Genomic DNA, 21250 nt, shown 5'->3' with positions numbered 1-21250 from the left:
CAACCTGCGGGATTACCTCCCAGTAAGACTGAAAAAAACCACCCCGTAACTCAAAAGTGATTAAAAGAAGGATTTGTGTAATTTGTTGCGGGGAAAGGGGGAAGAGAAGTGTAACAAACTAATTTAAGCTAATGTAATGTTTATAAAGTTACTTGGATAATGACACCATGTACACCATTATAATCATTAAAACCCAATCTATGCTTTTTTTTAAAAAAACTTAGATGATTAGCACAAAATCAAGTTGATGTGAAGGAACAATTACTTTTAGAAAAAAAATCAGGAGGTCCTAATATTCTGTAGAATGAGGGAGGATGCAGCTGTATGTCGACAGCTTTCATATCCTCATTTGAATAATGTGGCCTGAATCTGTCACTTTATTCATCCTCCTTATGCTCAGTGTACTCTGCATCAACAACAAATTAAGTTGTAAATAAGAGACAATCATCACTTTTGTTTTTAAGCAGCTTCTGCATGGAGAATTTCAATGTACTGTTTCTTTTTGACAGAAAGAAAGGGATTCTACACTGTGCTTATGTAAGCACAAATACGAGGAAACCAACCGAAATGAAACAATAAGGGAGCACTTGAGAACTGCTCCAAAATGTTCTTGGAAGTGCATTTCCACCACCACAAAAATCTCTATTTTTAATAGGATATGTAAAATGAAAACTGTTTGTATTTACTGCCATAATTATTCTTGTTTTGTTCTGAAACTTCCAAGATTTTTTTTTTTGGAATTAAAATCCTCCAGCCTCCCCCTTCCTCTTGTAGGCACAAGCAGGGTACATCTCGACAGGAAGAACAAATGAATAAAGTCAGCAGGAACCTTTGTGTACCCAGAAATAATCGTTATTAATCCCAGATATGATAACGTGATACTTTCTCAGGCCCAAATGCAGCACACATAAGGGAAAAAAATAAAAGGAGAGAGAGTTTTTCTTACCTTTACATCTGAGAAGTAGGTTTTCAGCATATTGGAACTTGGGTACCGGGTGTAAAAGAACATGAGCTTGGCCTTTTTCAAGTGATTCGGTGACAAGCCTTCCTGCATGTAGGATTGAATTAGTGAAGGAAAACGCTTTTCTTGAAAAAAAAAAAAAAAAACATGGCAGTTTGCAAATGTAGAGACCTGAAAACGTGCCCTCTTAAATATTCCGTGGACCCTGAGATTACACGGGAATTACTCCCATTTAAGCTGCCGCGGTGTGATTTTCTGTAAAACAGCTCGGTGAAGTACGTGAGGAGAGGGAAGCTAAACGCTGTATTTTGCAGTGCCCAAGTTTTAGTGCTGGGTCTCAGGAATTTTGCAAGTTTGGGGCTTGTGTGCCATATGTACGTGCACTTGTTGCTAGGGAAACAAATGCACCAGGCATGTGCTGCAGAAAACTTACCCGAGCTTTTTCCTCCCTCCGCTTGGCGAGTCCAGCTAAAGTTTGCTTTCCCTCAGCGCCTGTACAAAATGCAGCCTGTACTAAATAAAGCTAATGCACGTGCAACTATTGGAGGTGCTTTATCATCTCGAACGGTGCTTCACGCTGGCAGTGCGTTTTACCTGCTTCATTAGCGTCGATAAATTTTAACATCTTGAGCCAGTCCCTAATCCTGTTAGTGCTTTGCTTCAATTGCCGCCTTCTCATTGAAAGCAACATTTCTGGAAGGCAGAGGGAGCCCCCCCTGCCCCCGGGTCCCCCCCAGCAAACGCGCCTTGCTCTGATTTACACAGTTAACTCCTCCGAGAAGGCGGCTGTATTTGGGGCGAAGCGATCGATGACTGTGGGCTAGCGGATCAATAAATGGCCACTTACCCTATAAGGCAGCCTATTTATCCTGGAAACATCATTACCTTTTAGATCTGTAAACAGAAGCAACGAAAACAGTTCCCAAGGGAATGTGAAGCTAACCATAACAATCCCGGCTTTCTGGTTTTCTCCCAGCTTCTTGGCTCTCTTTTGTGTGCTGTGCGCTAGGACAGCCCTGGTCACATCTGTGCCGCAGGCTGGCCCTGCCATTTCCTCAGCAAATTAATGGCTTTATAATTTATCAGAAATGAAGATGCACGTGGAGAAAATCAATGCGCCCCCCTCCCCTTTCTGACCCCCCCAAGGTCAATTAAGGGTTCTTCCCAGAAGCTCCTCTAAGGACTGTTCCTCCTAAACACAATTGCTGGAAAATTCACCCGTTTCACACCTTATGGCCGGGCTGGGAGGGGGGGAAGGTCACACAAGTTCGCCGCTCCGGCGCTGCCAAGGTGCCTCCACCTTTCGGCCGGGAACACGTCAGCACGGAGCATCCCAGCCCGGGGCTCCGCATGGGAAACGCAGGCACCTACGGACCAGCGGGCTCCTGGTTATTAGCCAGCTCTTTCAGGAGAATACCCTCTTCTCTAATTAGTGAAATCTACCGAAACCTTCCCGTTTATTCTGTGGCAAAATAAGAAGATTCATTTTTTAGATTGAAAAAATGTGGCATTAGAAAGAAAGAAAAAAAAAAAAGCCATAGATAATATTAGCTGAAAAACCTCTTATTTTCTGGAAGTACGCAGAAAACGGCTCAGCTGAACTTGCATTTTGTTTTAGACGCTTAATGATTACAAAGAAGATAATTTATGACTGACATACTTCTTGTGCCAAGAGAAGAGTTGAAAGAACCTCCAGTTACCTCCATTAGACTGATAGAGAAGTCTAAAAGAGCATTACACTCTGCAGTGCCATCTGTCAAAATACGTAAGTGAAATAATAGTAGCAAGCTGTCACCTATTGCTTAGTGATAAGAGTTTTAGACAAACCAAAACTTCTGCACCAGAAATCCTTTTTGCTATGAGATTTGTCGCAGGGAAGTGGGGGGCTGGAGGAGAACTTCGATAAGGAAAAAAAAAAAAAAAAAAAAAGACCCTAAGTCTCCTTAATTTGTAATTCTTCTGGTGCTGACAACATGTTAGAATCATGTTTGGCATAGAGTCTCTTTCAATGGAAACTAAAAGATGTACTTAAACTTCTAAAAAAGCTATCATATTTGCTGGATTTAAGCATATTAGACAATTGTCTCAGTATTTTGTTTCCGTTTTTCCTGATTTAATTTGCATTTAGGATTTTAAAATATTTTCTGCCATAATGCCAGAGGATATTGATACTGAATGAAACATGTATTAAAAGATGTTCTAAGCCTCAAACTCCAAGAAATCCATTTTTTATTAAAATTATACTTGTTCTTAAGCACTTGGCAGCCTTAAAGCGACATCAATAATGCAACAAATCTTTCTATCTTGATCCTAAGGTTAACGCTTTACTGAGATAAAAGATATACTGTGCAATAAACTATCAAAAAGCAGTTAATGATAGACCGAAGGGCTAAGAATTAGATAACCCATGGCTATTTCAGAAAAAAAAAAAAAAAAAAAAAAAAAAGAACTGACCAATTGCTTAATTTCCTTTTTAAGTGCTTGGGCTGAAAAGCAACTGTTCTTCCAAGAAAGCACTAGCTGTTTCCAGGATACTTACACACGCACAATGACTCATGATGAAATAGATTCAGTAAACATACAGCTGTACTGAACACGAGCTAAGCCCCATTCAAGGCCAGGAAAGAAAACGAGCACAAATAAATATTAAGGAGGTAAAGGGAGGAGGGGTGCCGAATGGAACGCAAACAAGCTCTGTCCCAGCAGCTCATGTGGCTCGCCTCAATTCTCTTAGCTATAGCTTTGTGAAGACAGATGACATTCAATTCTATGGGTAATGCAAAATAGACAATAACTGCTGAAACTTGAGCCAGCTGCCAGGTGTAAAAAAAAAAAAAAAAAAAAAAAAGGATAGGAAAGGAAAGGAAAGGAAAAAAAAAAAGGAGAGAAAGAAAAGATGATAAATCCATAAATTAATGAAAGACATCTGCTCAGGAGCATAAAAGATCAGAGAAACAGTGTAGTGCAGCTGAACCTAAAGCAGTGTTCAAACAACCTGCGCGTCTCAGTGTTGTGCGTTTACACAGGGCAGCGCAGCCTCACCTAAGACAGCAACAGCAAAAAGGCAAAATGTAAGAATGGGAAGCAAACGCTGGGGATGAAACCTGTGCTCACTCTCATGTGCCTTAACTGGGGAGCTACCACTTCATGCCATTTGGCTCATTTGCACTTGGATCTTACCAGGTAACTCTCCTCTTTTCCAAGAATATTTTTTGGTGGAGATGATTTTTCTGTTACTCGTCCTGAGCCTCCACAAATACTCTAATCGGCTTTTCTAGCCTACACATGCACCAAGCAGAAGGAAAAGATGTAAGAATAGGCTATACCAGGCAAAAAATCTGCGCTTGCAAAGCCAAGCGTCTCCTGAAGTTACGCACTAGGTGCTTTTAACCGGCAAAGCTTCAAACTGATGTATTTCAGAGCATCTTTAAAACCCTGAAATGGGCTGCCTGGAAAGTATTCCTGCATCCCACAGGTTTTATCAACAGGATAAAGTTATCCAGCTTGCTGTAAAATTGCTTTCTTTTTTTTTAAAAAAAAAAAAAAAACTTTAATTAGTTTTATTCTAGTCAGATGTAATAACTCCTCATTTCAAAATGTTGTAATTCACTAATTATAGCTTTCAAATATTAGGACTATGAAACTCATTCCAGTTGGATCGAAACTCTGCTTAAAAATAAATAAATTGTAGAAAGTTTCACTTGTGTTCTAAAGCCCTCCTGCCAGGGGGAAAAACAAAAAACTTCTTCACCTTTACAGATGTCTTAGCAGCACACAAACTACTGTTGTGCTTCAATTTTGATCTATGCAAATGTTTTGGGGCTGAACGAGGCTATTTTTCTTGAGATGCAAAGAGGAGGCACGACAAAGGAAGACCGTGCAGAAAAACAATTGGCTGTCTGTTTCTTTGGGAATTTGAATAAAACTTAATATTTGATTAAACAGATTAGTTTGCAAAGATATAGACTGCATTCACGAACAAGATGCGAACTCATGCTGCAGGTGCCTCTTATCTCGTTTAGCAGCATACGCAAACATTAACCATTTCCTTCTGCAACTCATCAAATTGATCAGATGCATTTTAAATGTGTTGGTATAAAAAAAAAGGGGGAAAAAGAAAAGATGACAGGCTGGTTCAGTATTTTACTACTAAAGCCTCAGCTTGGCTGTATCTCCTAGTTCTATGCTCTCATTCTGGCTGTGTTGTCCAGGAAAACAGATGTTGCTTTCTGCAGTGAAGAGAGAGCTGCCTCTCAAGAAATATATTTCTTATATGTGCACATGCAACCATGTTCACATAAAAGGGCCGCCGCAGACTCCACCACAAACAAACCAGCCTCCGTACTGCACCTCTCCCTGGAAACTGCTGCCAGGCAGAGCCGTCCCCACCGCTGCGTCTGCGCCAGGGCACAGGCCCTGCACCGATGCTAGCTAAGAAACCAGCTCCTCCAGCAGCTTCCTACCTAACCCCAGGTCCAGCTGCAGCCTGCAAGTGCTACTGTCCAAGTGGGAAAGTCACAGCCACTGGGGAAGAAATGTGGCACAGGGAAAGAGGAAAGTGCACAGTGTGTCACACTAACGCTCCCGTTTCCCTCTGGATACCCTTGGAGCGGTCCCAGCTGCCGGGACATTCACAGACCCGTGTTGCAGCCGTCACAAACTCCCTCCATGATCATGGTGAGGCACAGTAAGAGAGAGGGAGAGATGTTTGAAGGGTGCAGAGGATCACCTGCAGCTACAGAAATATTCCTAGTTTCTACTCTGGCCATTTTTTGAGCTCCTATAACTCCTCTTCCAGTAAGGAGAAATCACTTTGATACTAAAATAATTAATATGCCCCGTACGTTGTTTTAGGAACAACATAATTACTCTGGCCTGAGTCTTGCCCTGCGCTGTCCATCCTGTGGACCTCAAGAGCCTCACCACTTCCATGTCAACAGGCAAGGAAGACTTTTTGATCCAAACCTCAAGAAGTGGCCAGCAACAGCGGCGCGCGACGCTGGCTTTGGCCCGTCACCCTTTTCTTGCCATACGGCACACCCTGCGAGGCTCTGGCAAGCCATGACTTCCCTCTCACCATCGGGGACACATCTGAACTCTGCTGGGGAAGAGATTCTTCAAAGAACACCTCCTCAGGCTGCAGCACAGCAGCATTCGCATCTGGAGGCCAAAAACCATTGGTCTGCAGCCGTTTTCGGTCCACAGTATGACCATGGCTGTATCAGCAGCACCATGGCAGAGGGCTGTGGGGGAGTACCCACATTGTGGTGCCCATCTTGGCTCCGGGCAGCCCTGAGGGCTCTGCTATCCCTCTGCCATGGCACCTGATCCACACAGTGCTGGTACATAAAACCTGCTTTAACTAATCAAAGCAACCAAAGTTATTAATTGCCAAGCAGATACCCCATGACAGGGTATCAGCACAGCCTTTTGCATCTGCCTCCAGGAGATAACCCTGGAAAGGGGCCAATTTCCTCACGCAGGTACAGTTACTTAGTATGATAACTTTCGACAACTTGGAAATAAAATTAGCTGTACCTGCAATGCTAAGCTCTGCTGCTGCTTTGTGGAGGAGTCTTGGACCAGGCAGGAGATGACAACCTACCCCTCGTTCAGACTGCTCAATTTTAGCACTGGGCATTCTATTCACATTTAATACAACTGCACTTGGAAGAAAAATCTTTTGACCAAAAAAACACATTAGTGGATAAAATGCTAAGAGTGGGAGGTGTTATTGCTAAAAAGGAAGAAAAAAAAGTACTAGTTCCCAGGGAAAAAAAAAATACAGAATATATCTGGATATGCCTAAATAAGAGCAGAGATATATTTTTCCCTTAACAAAAGCCTGATACTAAACTAAAAAGAGGGATTTTATCTTTTTTTTTAAAAAAAAGAGGGTATGTGTTCTGTAAATTTAATACAGCTGAAGTTTTATATTTGATTGTTCTCTCTAGCTTTCCAAAATAATTTGCTTTGTGTACGTTAGGACAAAAGATTTCTGTGTATGGCTGAGCAGAGGTTAATCATGCATAGCAGGCAGCTGCACGAGGGCTGAGGAACAGACCTCTGGGTTTGGGGGGGCAGGAGGGAAGGACAACTTGCTGCAGCTTGAATATATCAGTACCTGCGTCGTTTGTGCTTTACTCTGTTTACTCACTTGAGGACCCGACGGCTTCCAAACAACCAAACGTTTGTTCTGGGTGAGCCGCGGTGGCAACGGGCTGCCACGGGGCTCAGCGGGGAGGGCACCGTGGCTCCTCCACACCGGGACCTGGGCCGGGCTCCTTCTCCTACACACCTCAATGGTCTGAAGGGTTGGGGCGAGGGGGGTCTTTTTTATTGGCCTGGGGGCTCACTGGTTTAGCATGACCACCGTAAAGTCTCTCTTTGACGAGAGCTCAAGCAGGTGAAGCAAGGCGGATGGCAGCACCATTAACTCATACCCAATCTGGGATGTAGCCACGAGCTTTGCCAAGGCCCTGCCTGCTTCCCCCATGAATGCCCAACTCGCCCCAGCACACGGCAATGGCACGAGGTCCTCTCCTCCCCAGCTACAACGCGAGGTGCGAGGGGAACGCGAGAAGCCCCCGCGATCCAGCCCCAGTACAGCAGCCGGTTATGGTTTCTCTTTAGAAAAGGATATTGCACTTCCCGAGTAAGGTGAGATTTCAGACATGTCTTGGAGGTCGCCGCACTCGGACTTTATGAGCGACAAGGAGAGCCCTTCGGCGGCGCTGGGCGGGTGTGCTGGCGAGCAAGGGTGGTGGTTCATGTGGTGCGACGACATCTTGGTCCTCAGACTCGTGGTCTCGCGAGTCAGGTCGAGGGATTCAGGGGAGGCGCGCTCCTTTCCCGGGAAGGAGGCTGACGGGGCGCCCAGCGGGCTCTGGAAGGGGTAGGCCATGAGGGGCAGCGGGAAGGGGTGGCGGAAGGAGGAGGTGGAGAAGCCCGCCGTGGCCGACAGCGGGGACTGGTGGAGGGAGGCATGGTGGCCCCCGGGCGGCGGCGCTGAGGCCGATTGGTCGGACGAGTTTTTGCGGACGACAAGGGGCAGCGCCTCGGTTTGGTCGGTGGCGCCGGGCATCTGCACGCCGCCGAAGGTGTCCAGTGGGTTGGGGATGATGACATCCCCAAAGCACTGCAGGCGCTGGTTGGCCGTGTGGAAGTTGTGGTTCTCGCCGTTCACGGCAAATCTGGCTTGCGGGATCTGCAGAGGTGGGAAGACCTGAGGAAGCTGGCGGGAGGGCTTGGATGAGAAAACTTTAACCACTGTGTCCACAACCTGGGACATGGCCGTGTTCAGTTCCTGTTTCAGTGTCTCGGCCAAATGTTTGCCTTCGGGGTGGAAAGAATTTGGCCCTTGTTCCTTTTCCTTGGGACCTTCTCTTTTGGGCTTGTTCTCTGCGATTTCTTGCTCCCTGATGAGGGCACGGGCCCGGTCGATGAACTGCCCTGGGTCCAGCTCGCACATCTCGTTGTCCGAGCGGCCAACGGAGTCGCCTGCCCTCGCGTCCATGGTTTCGGAGCGCATGCTGTCTTCGGACAGGTTGCCATCTTCATCATTTTCAGAGTCGGTGCTGTCGTAGATTTGGTAGAACTTCTCCTGCAGCTGGCGCAGCTGTTTCTGCATGTCCTCCAGCTGCTGCTTCAGCTGTCTGCGCTCCTCGCGCTTCTGCTCCTTCCTCGCCGAAACCAGCTGCTGGAAACTCTGCTGCTGCTGCTGCGGCAGCTTTTGCTTGCGTTTGTTTTCTCTGTAACTTTCTCGGGGACTCACGGACTGCGGAGCTATTTCTCTCTCATTTTCATTGCCCCTTAACGCCACGCTGGGGGAATGGCTCATACCCCGGATTATATTCTCAACCCGAGCGCGCTTAGCTCTCAGGTGCTCGTCGCATAACCGATCCACATCAAACTGGCTCATAGTAGGCCTGCCAAAAGGGGAAAGACACTCTTGGGGGCTGTCTCTTGAAGAGTTGCTGCATACATCCTCCTGATGTACTTCTGAGCCTGTACTAGAGAGACCGCTGGCTTGGAAACTGGGCTCGGTGCCACCATTTTTGTTCATGTTATTTTTCAACAGCTGGGAAATTATGGTTGCTCCTGGAAAAGGCATCATGGCATCTTCATACGAGTTCGCCCTCTTCAGCAGCTTGCGGAGTACATTTGACTTTTCCCCATCTGCATGCTGCACCACTGAATACTCAACATCCTGCTCTGAACCTTGGGGATTCATGGCACTAAAAATCGTCGCTCTTGCCTTTGCAAAAAATGCAGATGCTGTCCCTACCGTCCTTTTCACTCCAATGTCAACTCTTCTTCTCTTGGTTTGCCTGCTTAAGAGGGCTGTGCTGTCATGGTCAGGCATCACTGGACTGTTATTGTGCCATCTTCAAAAGCTTGTCAGCTGGGCTCAGCTCAAGAATCCTGGGACCCTGGCCAACAGAACAAAAGGACTGATGAATCATTTTCTTTAAATTTCTCCAAATTTCCTGACCTCAATCCTGAATAAAATGCAAAATGCATAGGCTCTGGGATTTATGGCACATTACAATTATTGCAATTTATTATGCACTCTGCTTGAAATGAAACATTTTTAAATATTTCTGCTCCACTGGTTTAAGATGGATTAAGATTTAAAAAAGCAAAAACTGCTTAAGCACCAGTAATATGATTCTCTTGCACAAATGCCTAAAATGATACTGTTTATCTTCAGAAGAAAGAGTAGATTAGAAGAACACAGCCTCTGACAACCAATTGATTAAATTTAGGGCATTGAGATACATGTTACAAAAGAAGATGAAAGTACTCCTTATTTAAGATTTATTGTTAAAACAAGAAATTGTATAAAATTTGGATTAAAAAAAATCAATTGCAATGTAAAAACTGTAATTGTGGGTTTGTTTTCTAAAGAGAGATAAAAATGATAAATAAGTATCTGAAGGTCAAAACAACAACTTTCACTTAATTTTAGGTAGGACAGGATATGTGAAAGGTGAAGAAAACATGCACAGATTTATATTGGGAAGAAAACCTCTTTTAAATCATTAGGAAAACATTTATTCAGCAAAGCAAAAAAAATGCATTAAAATATTTTATGGACAGGATTATAATATTTACCTAGATGTAATCAAATAAAGCCCAAAACGTAGCTAGTTAACGTAGCCTCACATGTAGCAGTGACTAGCCACAAGAGTATTTAAAATTCCCCACTCATTCTTTCTTTTTGCTTAACTTATATCCTCTGAGTAAATCCCAGTGCACGAAAATTTTGCATTTCATACCCTAAAATACATGATGTTAATTTTTTTGCATTGCAGAAACAAGGCATGTTCAGTGTCACATCCCTCTATCTTAGAAAAATCTCCCAAACCAGTATCTCAAATGCCCAGTGAAGCCTCTCTTACATGTAATATTTTGAATACACAGAATCTTATTTCCTGTGACATGCAGAAAGATGAGAAAAAATATGGAAAGATGAAAGCAAGAACATCAATCAAATGCGTGAGAAAGGAAGATACCTTCTCTTTATATGAACTCTCATTGTTTCCCAGGAACACAGCATAAAAAGATAACACACTTCCTTGCATTTTGTAAAAGGCTCTTGACATAATTTGTGACTTATTAACTAGTGATGCTAAACTCACACTGCACATAGAGCTTTCGACATTCTTTCCTGTTTCTTAAAATTTAACACTGAGTAAAATTAAAATATTTTTCATGCGATGCTTATCTAATATTAAACTTTACATTTGCTTAACAGAGCACAGGCTTCACAATAACAGGGTATATTGCCAAAGGCAGCATGCAGACTTTTTGGAATTGCTCCCATCTCTTTCGGTTCACCTGTAAAAACATCTACGTGCTCCCTAGGACTGCATCTGTGGCTAGTTTTAAAGAATGACTATCCATGCAAATAGGCATAATTTCAGCATGAAATAATCTGCAAAATCAAGACAGTAGTCAATGCTTAGCTTGCAACCAGGAGGGGAAAAAAAAAGAAGCTTTTAACACCTAAAAGCATTATGTTTACTCTGCAGCCTTTGCCCACAGATTCTGGATGTACTAGAAGAATTTTCAGAGATTTGGTGTCAGAGACCGTTATGCAAGGGACATGATGTTTGTTTACGTTACTGGCTCCTTGCATACAGAAAAGCAAAGAATGATAGAAAAAAAAATGTCATGAATTCAGATGGGAAATCCAGAGCCTTATGCTGCTGTCAGGACAGTGCCTTCAGAAATCCCTCCTGATCAAGGAGCACATTAAGCGAGTGAAGTTTGGAGACCTGATGCTAATAAAATAACGAGGAGTGACATTGCAGGGGCCCAATCCCATCACCTGCACCCGAGGGAGCATCACCCTCTGCAAGCAATTCCCCTGGAGCCCAGGGCACTGTCCCAACGACAAAATCCTGCTGGGTGCCACGGGCAGGATCTGGCCCTGATTGGAAGGACGTGCTGTAAAAGCCAGTCTCCTATTTTCTTCAAGTTAATGCAGAAGGAGTTTTTAGGGGCCAGGAGCGGGCTCTACGATTAGGATTTCCTTTCAAAACAAATGGGAATTGTTGAATTTTCAGAAGGGTCTTCTCATAAGCAGAAGGCCAAGCTATCGGGGAGGGGGACAGGGGTGACACACGCGCACAGTCACAGGAGGTATTAAGCAGGCGATCTTGGCTTGCTACAGGGCAGGGTCAAGGTTGACCTTCCAGTCTAGTAGTGTTCATTTGAAAGCGATATAAGCTAATTGCAAGATAACTGTAAGAGCTCTTGCTTGCTGCTCGCAAGATATCCTAAAGGCATTTTGCTTAAAGATAGTAGTTGCCCAGGACCAGGGATGGTGGTGGGGGAGAGTGTGGTAGGAATAGCACCACAACTTTAATGCTTTTCCTCCCTTTTTTTGTAGTTGAACTACTCTTAAGACCCAGCAGCACCTTCCCAGACCCACACAGAAAATCTCATGCGAAGTTTCAAGTCCTGCCCGCTTCCCAGCAGGTTCTAGGTGCCTGCACGCCGCTTCCGTCCCCCTGGCCCAGTGCCCCCGCAAGGACACGCACGTGGGGAGGGCGAGGGCTGGCCGTACCCTTGAGCCGGCAGCTCAGGAAGCCGCCTGTCCCGCGCCGCGCGGGGAGGTCATTGCCACGCATCCTGCCTCCGGGCGCCCGCTTCCCTCTCCCGCGCCGCCAGCTGCTCCGCGGCTCCCGCCGACGCCAGCGGCACGAGGCGCCCCCGAGCGATGCCGCCCCCAGCGCCCAGCACCCCACGGCCACCAACGCCACTCGCGGCATCTCCCCGCGCCCCCCGCGCTGATCTTAAATATGGGAAACACCCGAACGCGGAGCGAGCGGCTGCTTAGCGCTGTGTGAGGGGGCACCAAAAGCAACTGGCGTCTCAAGGAAAGGGGAATGCCACGTAGGGCAGCGTGTGAAATCCCAGGCGTGACAGGCAGACCTTGATACTGATTAAACTGGAAGTGGATAAATAGGGAACTCTTGGAAAAAAAAAATTAGGAAGTTCATGTCCTTTACATAATACCAGCACTTGGGCTTCATATTGTCTCAGAGCTACATCTTGCGCATCTTGTTTCTGTACAGCTGTCCAGAAATATATACTTAGAAGGGCAGATTAGATTGTCAATATCTACACAGAAATCTTTAAGAGCAGCATTTCTGAGTTACAGAGCTTTAAATTTGTGAAGGTGAAATTTGCTTTACATGTCACTTCTGATACTTCTTACCTGCCAAGCATAGTTTATGTTAAATCTACCCTCCACATCTTGGGCCTCAACTTGCAAGATGTGGCTTTCTCTTAAAAGAAACTGAACATTTTCCATTCCTGTGTACTTCAAAAATGCAGTAAGGACCTCAGTACCTTCCTGAGCTCCCCCCAAAAAACACAGTTTTCAGAATTTCCTTTACAAATTTGCTTCCAAAACTTTTGTTTAAGGAGATTTGATTAGACGTAATGGTAAATAATGTCTTACTTTCAAAACTTTTGTTGAAAGCAATTTGATTAAATGCAACTTTAAATATAACTATGAGTAGCTTCTAAATAACACAGCATCTACACACGTGGGTTTATTTTCTATGCATTAGATATACGTCAATTCATAAGCTGGAAACAGTTTAATTTCTAGGTATCAAAGCATTCCCGTTCCCAAGGCTGCAGCTAGCATGGCATGCGATGTCAGGCATTTAGCAGCACTCACTGCAAAGCAATCAGTTTCTGCAACCAATTTTGTAAGCTCACCCTGATCTACACAGAGCATTTTCATTTTCTCTTAGATTAATTCATTCCTCTACGAGGCAGAAAGGAGTTTTACATCTAAACTCTTCCTACTTCACAAGTCTGGAAGGGCAGAGGCTAAGGACCTAAAGCCCTTGGTGCCCAACTGATAGGAAACAACCCTCAAAAACACAGTAGTGAAGTGCTAAACTTGAAGCCAATCCATTGATGAACTCGAGGAGATACTGGCTTAGAGAGCTGAATTTGTGCCTGTCTTTTTGTGAGCCAACTCTTTTCTTTGGTCAAGTGTCTGGCTGGCTGTTCTCAGCCCCCTATGCCAATACTACGCAAGAAATTTAACACGCTTCTGCTAATAGAAATGTTTAGATCTTTCATTCTAAAGCCCTGCGCGGGGCAGGGCTCTCCAGCACCAGCCAGCGAGCGTGAGGCGCAAATTATTTTTGTCAATAGCACTGCACACAAAACCAGTTCAAATCCGGAGAGTGGATTTATGTATCATAGAGCTGTTCAGGGCTAAAATCACTTCATCAGGCTAATGAAAAAGTAACTACCTTTTTGGATGGTTTTTGACACAAGTTTTCTGGGGAGCAAAAGTTACCTAATTCCTTTAACTGAGGCACGCAGTAAAATTTCTGCCTGAAACAAGGCAGAAATAATTAGCAACTATTTATGCATTAAAAGTCACTTTGTTCGTATTGCTCCACAAGAAGCAGCAATCATTATAACCTGATTTAGTTCAAAATGACAGTAGCTGGTCTTTAGCATGAAACAGAAAAGCCACCCTTTTAAAATATATATATACACATATATATACCTGACGATATAGGGCCCAATCCAGCAAGGTATTCAGCGCAGCCTGCGAATGCCAAGTATCCTCAATTCCCATCGGCTTCAGGGCGAATTGACAGAGCTCACTAACAAGAGTTGCTCAGCAGCTCATTAGTACAGGCCTTTATTATGATTTTGGGGAGACGTACAGCCCTTCGTCGCGTATCTGTGGGCTGTACCATTCGAGGAAACCCCTTCTCCGAATGAAAAAGGTAAAAAGAGAAGTCAAGCTGCTTTGAGAATAAAATTCACTTTTTTTTCTCCTTAAACAACAGTTTGAGTTTTGTTATTTGATTGATCACAAAGAAAACAAGACCTCACAGGGATGCTGTGCAGAGACAATACTGAAACACTCACAAGATTCCTCCTATGAACTCAGCCCAAGTCTTCAAGGATATTTTTCGAAGCTACACGACACAGTTAGTTAAATTAGAAATCTTGAATTAGACAAGTGCAGTTAGTCTGCACTTTGAGGCAGAATAAATCATTATTTAAAGAACATAAATTGTGGCATTTACAATTCTGCCCTGCACATGAATTAAACTCCAATTGCAAAATATGCCCATTCCGATGACTATCTAAATTTATCAACTGAGCATTAAAAAAAAAATAGTGATATACAGTGAGAGGCCTTGGATTTTCACTGGCAGAGAAGTTAGCTCTATATACAGGGAGCAACATTCAGCGCATGTTAGATAGTTTACAGAACAAATTAATACGGAGCTGTTAGCAAGAAGTACACACACTGTACTTTTTATCACAGTTCAGCATTTATCAAATGTTGATCCTCTGTCTACATTTCAGCATTAATAAACATGTCCCAGTAGGCGATACAGCAGTTAAAAGGTGAGCTTTGGACAAAAAGCAGATAAAACACATGCAAAACGGGCTGCGGTGGCCGTAAACTTTATGTGATTGATGGCAACTTGCAGAAAAACTGTGAGAATAAGACATAAAGGGTATGTGCCACATGCAAATGTACGGGGAGGAAAGCTGCCTTGGTATAATTCACCCTGCCAAACCTCTACTGAGGACAGCAGCGACAAATAATCTGGGCTTTCACACCTCGCGGGGCCACGGCCGCGTTCGCACCGCGTGCGCTGGACAACGCCGCGCCGTTGTGCCCTCGAGTAACGCGCACGCAGAGGTGCATGCACGTCCACGTGCCCGCGCTCCCCATGGAGCCCGCGTGCGGGTTTTGGGGTGGCCAGAAGCACCGTCGTGTCCGCCGCAAGCACCCGGGATCTGTGGGAAAACCAGAGGGTGCGAACACTGCCGCTCACCAACTTTTGCCGGGCTCTCAAGGGCACCTCTAGTCCGCAGCCATTCCCCCTGCCAGGCATGAGTGACATCTCCTACTTTGTCAAAGACGTGTCCAGCCGACACCCTCCGTACCTGCTACTTCAGGGGACGGGGAGCCCCTGCGCGACACGCAGCGCCCGAGCCCATCTCAGCTGCTCCACGTGCACTTTCCGGGCGCGGAGACCTCCCGGGCCGCTTCCTCCCTTCCTCTCTCCCTCCTTGGGGCTACCCCCGGCGCCGGGACAAGCGCGAGCGCGCCCGGGCCCCGCCGCACCTGCCCGCGCACCTGCCCGGCGACGCGGAGCCGGCGGCGACACCGGCGACCTCCCTCCGCGCGGCCGCGCAGCGCCGGGACCGGCGGCGCCGGGAGAGCCCGTCCCGCCGCGGCGCCCCCTCCCCGCGCAGCCCCCCGCCCCCGGCCCGGCTCTATCCATCCCCTCCCGCGCTCCGAGTGCCTTCAAAGTGGCGGGGGGCGCTCCGCGGGGCGGCCCCGCTCCCCGGACCCGTCTGCACCGAGAAAAGGAAAAAAAAAAAAAAAAAAAAAAGGGAAATTACCCCCCCGCCCCCGCGAGGAAAACCCGAACAACAAGGAAGAACTGAGGAGCCTCATCTTTCCCCTGGCCAGCGCTCTTATCCCGCGACTCGCGTTTGATCTCAGGCGCTCGCTACCTACCGCTCCAATCCCTTCTCTGCCTTTGCTGCAACCCGCGGCTCGTCCCACCACCCTCGGCAGTGAAAAAGTAATCAGAACAATAAGGAGAATAATAATTAAAGGGGGGGAAATAATAACAATAAAGAAAAAAAAAGTCTCTGCCCTTCCCTGTTTGGGTTAAAAAAGAGAAGTAGCGACATGCAAATGACAAGCAAATTGGAAGGGACAAAAAGAGGCAGCTCTAATAAACAAGACAAAGAGGAGGCTCAGGGGGAGTTTAAAACAGGGGACAGGGAACTTAAGCGGCGGGGGGGAAGAGAGGAGGAAGCTCGGAACAACAAAAAGAAGTAAAACACTCGGTGCCTTTTCCGTCCCCACCAACCTGCCCTGCAAGCCGCGGGGTAAAATAAAGCCAAGGAGCCCCCAGAAGGTGCAGGGGGAGGGTATCGCCGAACAACGAGCAGGTCACTCGCTCTTCAGCACCCAGGGCGAGGAGCCCACGCAGCCCGCGGGCTCACGGAGCGGTGCCGCTTTGCGCACGGGGGGGACCGGCTGGTGCTCGGCTAATAAAGTCACGGCAAATTTTGCCTCTCCTGGGAAAAGAAGCGCAGGTTGGATAACGGCGAGCGGAGGTTTTGCCCGGGAATTAGTTTTGCTTTTTCTTTTTTTCTTTTTTTTTTCCCCTCTAGAGCGTTTAAAGCAGCCCAAGCAAGTGCGAAATAATGATAATAAAAATAATAAAAATGAGAAAATAAAGAAAAAAGAAGAAGAAGAGAAAAGAAAGGGAAGGAAAGGAGGGAGAGAATACTTACTCCGTGTAAAGGCGACGAAACTGAGCCTCTTTTTTATTATTATTTGTGTTGTTGCCGGCGCAAAGAGGGAGAGTGAGGGGAGCGCACGCACGCACATGCACTCCGTGCACACAGCGCACGGCGCGCGCGCGCACACGCCGCCCGAGCGCGCAGCGCAGCGCAGCGCAGCGCAGCGCCGCGCGCGCGGCTGCCCGGCGAGTGCGGCGCGGGGGCGCGAGGCAGGGCGGGCGCTGCGCGGGGCTGCGCGGGGCTGCGCGCTGCGAGCGCTCCGCTCCGCCACAAGATTTACTTTAAGACACAGCTGAAGGAAACAGGAAGGGCCGCACGTCACAGAGGAGCGTGACGTGCGCGCGGCGCGGCGCCCAATCGCCGCGCGCCGCGGCGGGGACGGGGCCGGGGGAGCGCAGAACTTGGCGCGGAGAGGGAGGGAAAAAGAAGGGAAAAAAGAGGGAAAACGGGGAGGGGGGGCGGCTCCTCCCCCGTCACCGGGTCCCTGCGGGTGTCACTCCCCCCTCCGCGTTCCCCCGCGGGAAGGTGGCCGCGCACCTGGGCCGCCCCACGCGCGCCGCGCAGCGCCCGCGCCGCGAACCGGCCACTCCGCCAACTTTTATTCCCTTTATTATCATTGCTATTATTATTCATTATTATTACTATTATTATTTTAGGAACGCCTGAGAGGGCTTAAAGCGGGTTTTCCGCACACCCCCTGAGCACCCCTGCTCCATGCCCGTGGAGCCCGGCGCTCACCGGGAGCCTCGCGGCGTGCTTTTCACGTGAGAGGCAAATAAATAAATAAATGCGGGAAAAAAAAGAAAGAATTAAAAAAAAAAAAAGAGCATCAGGTTGCAATGTGTCAAAACAAAAGGCTTTTAGGAAACACGGGTGCCCATTGACCAGGGGCGGCTGCGAGGCAGCGTGGCGCGCACGGCGCAGCTCAAGTTTAGCTCAACTTGAAGCCATCCCGCGCTGCTCGCAGCGCGCCTCTGCCCGGACTTTGCTTCCAGGCTGCAGGGGAAAATGGTTTGGGAAGCGAAGGCAGCAGCTTCCCAACCACTCCGCGCGTTTTAGGCCGCCGCGGATGCGCAAGATGCGCCCGGTTTCTCCCAGGACACGCGCGTCGCGACACGCGGGAGCCTCGGCGGGCGGCGGGAGCCGCGAGGCTGAAGTTTGCCTGGGAAAACGCGGGGACATGAGGGAAGGCGCGGGGATAACGCCGGACGGCGCGCAGGGCAGCGCGGCGCTGGCTCCCTCCGCGGGAGCTGCTTCCCGCTGCCCTTTTTTCCTTTTTTTTTTTTTTTTTCCTCCCTTTTTCCCTTTCAGGATCTCTCCGGGAACGGCCTCCGGCCGCACGCGCGGGTTTGCGCCGCGGCGCGCAGGGTGCGCGGCCCCCGGGCGAGGGCCCCCCCTCACACACCCGCACTCGGGGGTGCCCGGCCCGGGACGGCCCCGCACCCGCTGCCCCAGGGCCATCCCGCGCCGGCCGGAGCTGCCGCTGTCGCCGGGTGCCCCGACGGGGCAGCCAGGACAAAGTCGCCGCCGGGGCAGCGCACGGGCCCGCGCGGGGGCGCGCACTGCCGGCCCCCCCCGCCCCCGCATCCCGTGCGCGCTCCCACGCGTGTTTCCCTCCGCCCCGGCACTGCGGACCAGGTCCGACAGCCCCCACGGAGGCGCCTCTGCCTGGGGCCCACGGTGCGGATCTGAGGGACCCTCGCTCCCCACTTGGGTCCTCGGCACAAGCTCCGTGCGCCTGGGTGACATGTTCAGCCTCCGCTTGTAGCTGTAAGTGCTGCAGGGGCTTTGGGACAAGGGTGCAGAAGTGTGTCTGGACGCCCAGGGAGATAGGCTAAATTTGGCAGGTGAATGGCTCTCTTGAATTCCTTCCCTTTTTTTTTTTTTTTTTTTTTTTTTCCCTTTCTAAAGGACAAAAGGATGTGTGTAGAGGTGAAGCCACACGCCAAATGCCAATAAGTAAATAGCTACCTTTGACGCTGCGCTTGTCCCCACTGCGTCTCAACTTAGCTTTGGCCGTGGACAGTTTTCCCACTGCGGAGAAAGAGAAACTGAGTAAGGGGAAGCAAAACACCTTTGCCAAGGACACTGGGCTGTGGAGCAGCCATGACCCTGGCCTGTGGCACTGGGCACACGCCGCCTTGTGCGGCATTTTTCCTCCTTCCTCCTATGCAGATGGATTCAGCAACTGAAGGCAGAGCAAACATACTCTTGTGCCCAGGTGCTAGAGGTGGAGGAAAGGCTCTTCCTCCTGCAGACTTCAGTCCCACAGAACTGGGGCTGAGGGATCCCTGTACTGTGTGTGTTTGGGTTTTGTATCCAGCAAAGACCTTCTCGGTGCCATCCAGGGCCCAGCGTCCCCACCCAGGCACCAGCACTGGCTGGGCAGGCTCTCGCCACCACTGATGGGTGCGTTGCTGTTTTTGTCCCATGCCACCCTGTGGCTCCTCAAACTGTTAGCACAGAAAGCAACAAACTTGCAGCTTGCAGCCCGTCTTTGAACTCTTGCAGAAGTCCCCTGTCCTTTTCCTAGTTATTAATAAGTCATAAGGGGGTCACACTGTTTATATTCTGCATTATGGGCACATTGGATCTTGAGAGAAAATGATTTACATTGGCAAAGTTAGGATTCCAAGTTTGGGTGCGCTCAGCTCTGTGGGCTCTTCTCTCTCATCCCTCTGTGTCTGGTTCAGATAAAAGTATGAGATTTCTTCCTGACGCAGCAATGATCAGGCCTATTGTCAGCTGCAAGCTCTGCATCAGAATTAAGTCTTCCTCCAATTTTTGGTGTTGCTGAGGAGAAAAGCTGGTGGCTTTCTATGTTTGCATTTCTTTCTTCAAGGGAAAAAATGCAAGAAACTTAGGGAAACTTTTGATATGCATCCATGACCATGAATGATTCCTGTGTCCCTTTGTGGCATGACAACAAAATTGAAAGTGACAGGGGTATATTGTTAAAATTGCCTTTTCTTTGATCATTTTCCTTGCAGCGTCTGTTCAGACTAAGTGAGGTAGCAGAGTTGCAAACACATAGCAGATTTTTTTTTTCTTTCTTTCTTTCTTTTTTTTTCCTGAGGTGGGGAAGGTCCAAGTGCTTTTATACATAAAAACAAGAATGCCCTCAAACCACTAAGGCCCGATTCTGCCCTTACTTATGCCGCCATGAATTAAAAATAACTCTACTGCAATCAATAGAGCATCATCAGTATGTGTGTGAGAAAGGGAAGAACTGGGTGCCTAATGTGTCTAATTGCTGAATTTAGAGCCTTTCCTTGTTTCCCTTTTGCCCCAGCTCTTCCTTTCAAAAAGGAAACCTTTGGAAGAGAGTGTCTTTAACCTGGAGAGCAACTGCAACTTCGATGGTTCTGCAGGGTGCAATTTAATTCAAGAACCTGGTCTTGATGGAAATAGAATTGTTAAAAAAAAAAAAAACCTCCAGAGAAGAGAAAGTGAACTAAACTAATCCTATTAAACATGGTAGCATGTTTCTGTGCAGCGGGCTGAGAGATTAAGCACAGGAAAAGGGATAAGTGCTGCTTCAGTTTCACTAAACTAATGTGACAACTTGTCATTGGAAATCTTTACAGCTTGTTAGCAGATGACTAGCTGATTCAGATATGTTTTCTACCATTTCCTTTGTGTCTGGGGGTGATGTTTTTTTCTTTCCTGTTCCTTTCTTATCCATACTGCTTTATTTTGCTTTTTAATCCTTCGTGTCTCCTTCAAGTCAAAACATTTAACTTGCTTTAATCAATATTTTGTTTTGAAGATGTCCCTTGACCTTTTGTTTGTGCAAATTAACCTTCAAGGGCACCTCATTCATTCATTAACCTCAGTGGGATGCCATATCCCTTCTACATGGCATTTTAGGATGCATAAAACATTTATGAATGTTTAAAGATACTACAGTGAGTGACTGTGATATTGCTGCTTTTGCTGCTACTGCTACTGATACCTTGATTTTCCTTCTTTTCCTTCTTTTTTTTTCTTCTTTTTCTTTTCTCTTTATCTTTCTCTCCTTTTTTTTTTCTCTTTCTCTCTCTTTGCATGCTGTATGCATGCAGGAGGCAAGCAAAATAACCAGTTTGGGAGAACTTTCAGCATTAGTGATTTCATTTTAAAAGCAGGTGTCCAAATTCTTTAGCTGCTGACCTCCTCTTCTCTTCTCTTCTCTTCTCTTCTCTTCTCTTCTCTTCTCTTCTCTTCTCTTCTCTTCTCTTCTCTTCTCTTCTCTTCTCTTCTCTTCTCTTCTCTTCTCTTCTCTTCTCTTCTCTTCTCTTCTCTTCTCTTCTCTTCTCTTCTCTTCTCTTCTCTTCTCTTCTCTTCTCTTCTCTTCTCTTCTCCTCTCTTCTCTCCTCTCTCTCCTCTTCTCTCCTCTCCTCTCCTCTCCTCCTCTCTTCTCTCCTCTCCTCTCCTCTTCTCTCCTCTCCTCTCCTCTCCTCTCCT

At 47.3% G+C, this 21250-nt stretch overlaps 1 protein-coding gene across 2 annotated transcripts in view; it reads right to left on the bottom strand.

Annotated features, from left to right (window-relative positions):
- Nucleotides 1-16891, bottom strand: part of PROX1 (prospero homeobox 1) — a 44469-nt gene extending 27578 nt beyond the window's left edge. For both annotated transcript variants that reach the window (XM_010221336.2, XM_010221352.2), the window contains exons 1-3: nucleotides 16796-16891; nucleotides 7605-9393; nucleotides 947-1054 (exon numbers count right to left, since the gene is read on the bottom strand). In XM_010221336.2, coding sequence (XP_010219638.1) covers nucleotides 947-1054; nucleotides 7605-9326 — 1830 coding nt within the window. In that variant the 5' untranslated portion in view covers nucleotides 9327-9393; nucleotides 16796-16891. The remainder of the gene's footprint in view (nucleotides 1-946; nucleotides 1055-7604; nucleotides 9394-16795) is intronic.
- Nucleotides 16892-21250: the final 4359 nt, after the last annotated feature.

This window comes from Tinamus guttatus, unplaced genomic scaffold (assembly GCF_059628265.1).
Source record: "Tinamus guttatus ecotype Peru unplaced genomic scaffold, ASM5962826v1 Tinamus_guttatus_pri_ptg000033l, whole genome shotgun sequence".
Classification (NCBI taxonomy): domain Eukaryota; kingdom Metazoa; phylum Chordata; class Aves; order Tinamiformes; family Tinamidae; genus Tinamus; species Tinamus guttatus.
Note: the sequence above shows the minus strand (reverse complement) of the source record. Positions and strands in the feature narration are given on the sequence as shown.